At 36.3% G+C, this 7,381-nt stretch overlaps 1 protein-coding gene and 1 long non-coding RNA gene across 2 annotated transcripts in view; both read right to left on the bottom strand.

Moving 5' to 3' along the window:
• Positions 1-3,948, bottom strand: part of LOC110264315 — a 7,526-nt gene extending 3,578 nt beyond the window's left edge. Inside the window, exons 1-2 of the long non-coding RNA XR_002350245.1 lie at positions 2,464-3,948; positions 1,621-1,624 (exon numbers count right to left, since the gene is read on the bottom strand). This is a non-coding gene — a long non-coding RNA (uncharacterized LOC110264315). The remainder of the gene's footprint in view (positions 1-1,620; positions 1,625-2,463) is intronic.
• LOC107607559 lies at positions 4,863-5,447 on the bottom strand. Its single transcript, XM_016309498.1, has one exon. It carries the CDS (start codon positions 5,445-5,447, stop codon positions 4,863-4,865), a length of 585 nt encoding a protein of 194 aa, XP_016164984.1.

Genomic DNA, 7,381 nt, shown 5'->3' with positions numbered 1-7,381 from the left:
TGAGGAGGTAATTGTGTTGGTAATTGTGTTGGTAGTGGTGAGGGTATTTTTGTCCAAAAAAATTAAAAAGGACGATTTTAATATGAAAAAAAAAAACATTAAGAACGATTCTAAATCGAAAATTAGACGAGGGACGGTTTCGATTTTCAGCCTCAACGTTAGGGACCAAAATAATACTTACCCTTTTTTTAAAGCAGGGGTAGTTTAGGAATTAAATTAAAAATTTAAATAAAAATGACGATTTTAATACGAAAAAAACGTTAAGAACGATTCTAAATCGAAAATTAGATGAGGGATGGTTTCGATTCTGGCGCTAAACTTTTGGGACCAAAACCATACTTACCCTAAATAAAACTAAAAACATAATTCTTTTCTCAATAAATCAAACTGAAAACATGACTCTTTCCGTAATAAATCGAAACCAGATAATAGGGGTGTTCATGGGTCGGGTGAAATCGAGTTTGATGTGACCCAGACCCGACCCAAAATATATACCAGGCCTATTTGTTAGACCCAAATCCGGCCCTAGACCCGATGAAATCTACACACTTTCGGGCCACGATTATACCGGGTAAAAACCGGATCGTTAACATTACCTTCTTGTAAGTTAGCATGTGAAAATATCCAAATTTCCAATACTCCAACCATTATTTGACATGGTAAAATTCACTTAGAAAAATATAACAAGAACCAATCCTTTCCTAAAATTAAAGCATAACCACAATCAATACTAATATTGTCTAATAACACCAAACATTTAAATCAGTACAAATAACACAATATTATGCATTAGTCTAAAGTCTTATGTATTTTAAACATAAAACATTAACTTATAGTCTTATAATGACTAATAACACAAAATATTAAGGTTTACAATACTTAAATTTCACATAAGAATAGCCATCATCCATCACTAATAACAGAAAATATTAATTGTGTATGATGACCGGCCACCGGGCCGAGTTCGGGTGACCCGAGCTATGACCCGGACCTGACCCGAAATAATGTTCGGGTCTATTTTTGAGACCCTTACCAGGCCCTAGACCTGGTGAAATCACACCAAATTAGCCTCTAAAAGGTTCGGGACCGGGCCGGGTCTTCGGACCGGGCCGGACCATGAACACCCCTACCAGATAATATGATTCTTAAATCAAATTTCTTTTAAATAACGCTTCAAACAAAATCTTAGAATTTTATAAAAATTTTGGCAGCATCTTCTCTAAAATTCGGACTTTGTTACCCTTCAAGGGTTCCAACCAAACAATTTCCAATCCTCAAAATCAATTCCGATAAATCAAACAAAACCAATTCCAATATCGCAATTCAATCCCAATTCTCAAAATCATCTCCAATAATGCAAATGAAACCAATTCCGATATTTCAAATCAATTCTGATATTTCAATCAATTACAACTCAACTCAAGGAAACAAACAAAAACCCAGAATTCGAATAGATCAATCCAGTAAATAACAATAATTCAATCATGCATCCAAATCAACTCAATTCAATCCATAAGACTCACATAATCACCAAAAAATATTATTTGTATCAATATTGATTTATAACAATTCTTGAAAATAAAATAAGTTTAAGAAAAGCGCCCTTACCTCGTTCGCGACTCAACTACGCAACAAAATTCTGTTTTCTCTCTCAGCCCGCAACGGCGGCAGCCACAACCTCAGCTCCAAACCACTCACAGCAACAACAACAGCTCTAATCACGACATGCAATAATCAAGACTCGACCCTACATTACCAAAACCTCAGAATTTCAAACCAAACATAGCAGAATACAGATTTTCAAAGGTTCTAAAACGTAAACTCTTACCGTAATAAAGGAGTAATGACTGAACCAAACTGCAGAAGCTTTGGCGGTGACACGAGGTGGGCTGGACAGCGGCAGCAGCGCGACGTGCAGCGACGGCAATCCCCATGGCCGGCGCGAGCTCCCTCCTTCCTCCTCCATTCTCCTCTCTTTCTCTTTTCTTTCTTTTTTCCCTTTCCTTCCCAGACCGAAGAGTGTGTGTTTGCAAGGTTGAGAGGGTGAGGAAGAGTGACGACGTGAGTGTGGTGAGAGTGGTTCGTGTGTGTGTGTTCCAAAATTAGGGTTTTGGGTAAAAATTATGTATAAAGGCATTTTGGTAATTTCAAATAAAAATAGGAATAATATGGTAATTAGAAATAAATTTTAATCCAACAATAATTATGTATAAAATTCCAAGATCTCAATCATATAAATCAAATGATATAAAATTCTTATTATTTTACAATTACTAAATTCTATAATTTAAATATGAAAATTATCCAATAATTGTAGAATTAGATAAAAATTCTAATTTAAATTATCAAAACTTGAATTAATTAGCTTTAATAAAATAATTTCTGAAATTAAAGTCCTTAATGAATAAATAAATTGAAATTGACTCATAATAGAATTTTTTTTCCAAAAGTTCTAGGTCTTACACTCCTTATTCTTCAAAAAATACATACATTCAGGAGCCACTAAGATATTGTCACTAATGAGTCTCTCTCGGATAAAAGAACTTTAATTGTCATGAATAATTTTATTCATAAGAGGTTGCAGTCTTTGAACAAGTACCTTAGAGATGATTTTGTAAAACACAGTGTTGAGGCTGATCGGCCGAATTTGATTCATTGCAGTTGCATTTTGTATCTTTGAAATAAGGCAAATTTGAATGTGATTGAACCCTCTAAGCATGCGCCCTCCTCTAGGAAAGTTTCTAAGTTCTAACAGCTTTGCATACATCCGCTTGATGGTATTCCAATAAAATTTCGAAGAATTTGGATGTGAAGCCATTGTCACCTAGGGCTGCCTCTGGGTTAATAGAATAGATTGCCCTTTTGATTTCTTCTTCGATAGTTGGCCTTATTAGTTCTCTATTCATTTTTGTAGAAATCTTTCTTCTAAGATTTGTTAGGCTCTGTGAGGGATCTTTCGGGTTTCCTAAAGTAAACAAACCCTCGAAGTATCTTTGGGCTCGGTCTTCAATCTCTTCTGAAGTAGTGCAACAATTTCCAGCCTCATCTTTGAGTTTTCAGATTTTATTTCTTCTATTTCGAGACTGGGTCTTTGAATGAAAAAACTTAGTGTTCTGGTCTCCTCATTTCAGCTAGCTTACTCTTGATTTTTCCTTCCAAAATCTCTCTTCCTGCACATAAGTTCTAGCTAATTCTTCCTCTAAGAGATCAATCTGGTTTTTGTCTACCATTGCTGGATTTTATTTTAGCACCGCAAGTGAGACTTCTATACTCTCCATGTCTCTTCTTGAATTGCTTGCTCTCGTAGCTTGTCATTTAACAATTTTAGATTTGTATTTTTTCAAATTCTGGAATAATTGAAACATGGGTGAACCTTGTATGCTCTCTTGCCAAGTTTTGCAAGCAATGTTATCAATTGCTTCCAAACTGCACCATCTCTCTTGAAACCAGAAGCGTCTTTTCTTTCTCTGACCACCTTCGCCTGAGCAAAACAAAAGCAGTCTATGATCACTACCATTGTCCTCTAAATGGGTAATTGTAGCGGTGGGATATTCCTCTCGCAAAAACAGCGAGATCAGTCCTTTATCTAACCTTTCTCTGACTGCTCTCTTTTGGTAGCTCCTATTCCACCATGTGAATTTTAGCCCAATGTAACCCATATCAATTAGTAGTGCTCTATTAACAAAATTCAAGAAATTCTTAATTGATTGTGAAGATTTTTCTATGCCTCCATCCTTCTCATGGGTTGCTAAGATTGCATTAAAATATCCAATTGTGAAATATTTGTCCCCCAATGCACCAATAAGCTCTAGTAATTTCTCATATTGCCTATTCTGATTTTGCTCAATGTTGTTTAGATGCACGCCAACTATCTCCCAGGTAATCTATTTTTTCAGTTCTGTCACAGAAAAGTGAATAAAATATTGTTCACCTCTTCTAACCTCCACTTCAATTTTCTCTTACCATGCAACAGCTAGTCCCCCACTGTCCCTACTGGTTCGACACAAAAATATGCATTGTAACCACATTCCTTCACCTAATTTGTCACAAACGAGGTGGGTTTTTTAGTTTTAGTTAAGAAAACCACCTCAAGGGAATGGAAAATTTGAATCCCTTTGATGTTGTGAACTGCCAGGGGTTTTACCAAACTCCAGCAGTTCCACGCCATCAGCTTCATATCTCCGTGGGTGCCTTTGAAGGGTTGGCACCCACACCCGCTTCAATTTCCTGTTCTTCTCCCACTCCTTCTTCCATGTCTTCCATTCTTTTCTCCAAATGCTCCATGGTTCGTTTAACCCCAGCCACCTACCTAGTACTCTAACCTATGCTGCCCTTCCTTGCAAGATGTTTTAATTTCTGTCTTTTGTTATTGTGTTTTGCTACCACCTTATTGCTTTCCATTTGAAATCTTCCGGATCCTCCAATCTGCTGAGAGTATGTTAATGCTTCAGATGTGAATTGGTGTGCTGGTTGTGGTGAGTTGAATTGACTTCTAATTGCTGGTTTACTTAGGATGAGGGTTGTAGTTGAATCATGGTTAGGTTATTGTTGTCACTTTGTCTTGGAGCGTTTGGGTGAGATGTGTTAAGTGTAATGTTCTGAGGTTGAGAGAGTACAGCTGTAGTGGTATTATTGTAGTCATTTGGAGTTGGGTGTGGAAGATGGAGAGTGTGGTTTTGGTTTGGAATGGTATTGGTTTGGTCTCTAACACAAAGTTGTGAAAAGGATTTCAAAAGGCTAACAGATATGGGCTTCTTCCTTGTGTGATTAACTCCTCCCTTCTTCCTTCCAAAATTTGGGTTATTGTTCTCCTTTGAATCATCCACTTTCCATCCCATTTGATCCGCCTTCAGATTTGTACTTCATTTCAATTCTGGCTGTTGTTGATCTTGTGAATCCTCTAGGAATTTACTGCAGTTTTTGAACTCATGACCAATAAAGCCATAGTAACTGCAATAAAGACCGAGGCGTTCATATCTCAGCAGAATTTCATGTGTAGTGCAGTTAGAGCTAGCCACCTTGATTGATTGCTTAAGAGTTTTAGTGACATTAAGCTCGATTCTTGCCTTCATTATCCGACCTTCTCCTCGTCTCACTTTAACAGCCATCACCTCCAAAACCCTCCCAATCCTTCCTCCAATCTTCCTTGCAGCTTTAGAAGTTTTGCAGAATTCAGTTAATTCCCATAGTTGCACCCATGTGGAAATGATGGTGTAATCTTCATTAATTATATTCATATCCACCTTCCATTTCCTTAGATGAATCACATATTGTTTAAATAACCACGGTAAACCCCTCTCTAATCGAATCACATCAGCTTCATTATCGTAAAAAAAAAATTGATAGATATTATCCCCGTAGTATTTGATTCTCAATCCATCTAGGTGATTCCAAATCATATCAAAGGCTGCCTCCAGTGCTTCCAAACTAAACTCTCTATCCGCCATTAATCTTCCTACCAAACTTTTATTGTAGTTTTCAATTCTTTTTTGAACGTTGATGAGCGGATATTTTATACGCTTTTTGGGGATAATTTCATATAATTTAGAGTATGTTTTAGTTAGTTTTTAGTCTATTTCTAGTAGTTTTTAGGAAAAATTCATATTTCTGGACTTTACTATGAGTTGTGTGTTTTTCTGTAATTTCAGGTATTTTTCTGGCTGAAATTGAAGGAGCTGAGCAAAAATCTGATTCAGGCTGAAAAAGGACTGCTGATGCTGTTGGATTCTGACCTCCCTGCACTCAAAGTGGGTTTTCTGGAGCTACAGAACTCGAAATGGCATGCTTCCAATTGCGTTGGAAAGTAGACATCCAGGGCTTTCCAGCATTATATAATAGTCCATACTTTGCACAAGGATAGACGACGTAAACTGGCGTTCAACGCCAATTCTCTGCCCAATTCTGGCGTCCAGTGCCAGAAAAGGATCAAAAACTGGAGTTGAACGCCCAAACTGGCATAAAAACTGGCGTTCAACTCCACAAATGGCCTCTGCACGTGACTCACTTAAATATCAGCCCCAGCACACACCAAGTGGGCCCCAGAAGTGGACCTCTGCATCATCCATCATAGTCCACTCATATTTTGTAACCCTAGGTTGGACGACCCAGTGCACTTGCTGGTTAGTGGTACGCGTTGTGAAAAGTGTGATTCACAATTCGTGCACCAAGTTTTTGGCGCCGTCGCCGGAGATTGTTCGTGTTTGGACAACTAACGGTTTATTTTGTTGCTTAGATTAGGAAAAATCTTTTTTTTTTTTGGTTTAGAGTCTTTTATTATTTATCCCTTGTTAAAACACTTTAAATTTATAGCTCAATTAGTTAGAACGTGGTGTTTATGTTCATGGTAATTGGCTATCATATTTTTTAAAATCTTTTTCAAAAATAATTTTTTCTATTAAATCATGTGCCAAACTTTAAGTTTGGTGTTTTCAAAAATAATCTTTCTTAAAATTTTCGAAAGTTCCATAACTCATTTGGCTAGAGCGTTAATCTGTGTTCTTGGTAATTGGGTTAGAATCTTTTATACTCTTTTCAAAACCTTCTTTTTCATAAATAATATTTTTTCTATTAAATCGTGTGCCAAACTTCAAGTTTGGTGTTTTCTTGTTGATTTCCCTTTGGTTTTCGAAAATTTTGGTTTGGTTTTCTAAAAATTTTAAGTTTGGTGTTTTCTTGTTGATTTCCCTTTGGTTTTCGAAAATTTTGGTTTGGTTTTCTAAAAATTTTAAGTTTGGTGTTCTTTCTTTATGTTCTTGTGTTCTTGTGAGTCTTCAAAGTGTTCTTGAGTTTTCCTTGTGTCTTGATCTTAAAATTTTTAAGTTTGGTGTTCCTTGGTGTTTTCCCTCCAAAATTTTCAAAAACAAGGAGCATTAGATCTAAAAATTTTAAATCTTGTACTATCTTATTGTTTTTCTCTCTCCTCATTAAATTCAAAGATATCTTTTCAAAATATCTCTTCTAACTTCCTAACTTCTTATCTTTTCAAAATTTGTTTCAACTAACCAACTAACTTTTTGTTTGTTTCTTAACTTTTTCAAAACTACCTAACTAACTCTCTCTCTCTAATTTTCGAAAATATCTTCCCTCTTTTTCAAAAAAATTTCCTTTTTTTTTAACTAAGTATTTTTAATTTTTTTTACGAAAAAAAAAATTTTTTAATTTCAAAATTCAAATTCTTTTTAGTTACCAGGGAAAATTAATTCTTGCACTAAAACACCAGAAAATGGGTGGAAGGCTGGCGCTGAACGCCTAGACCATGCCCAAAACTGGCGTTCAGCGCTAGAAACAAGGCAGGATTGGCGTTCAACGCCAGAAATGGGCAAGAATCTGGCGTTGAACGCCCAAATGGGGCAGAATCCAGCGTTGAACGCCCAAAATGGGT

This window comes from Arachis ipaensis, chromosome B07, assembly GCF_000816755.2.
Source record: "Arachis ipaensis cultivar K30076 chromosome B07, Araip1.1, whole genome shotgun sequence".
NCBI classification, from domain to species: domain Eukaryota; kingdom Viridiplantae; phylum Streptophyta; class Magnoliopsida; order Fabales; family Fabaceae; genus Arachis; species Arachis ipaensis.
This window is presented reverse-complemented; position numbering and strand designations above follow the sequence as displayed.

What these genes read in the sequence shown, in the direction of transcription:
- LOC107607559 (XM_016309498.1), bottom strand. Translation starts at nt 5,447, where the DNA reads ATGGCGGATAGAGAGTTTAGTTTGGAAGCACTGGAGGCAGCCTTTGAT.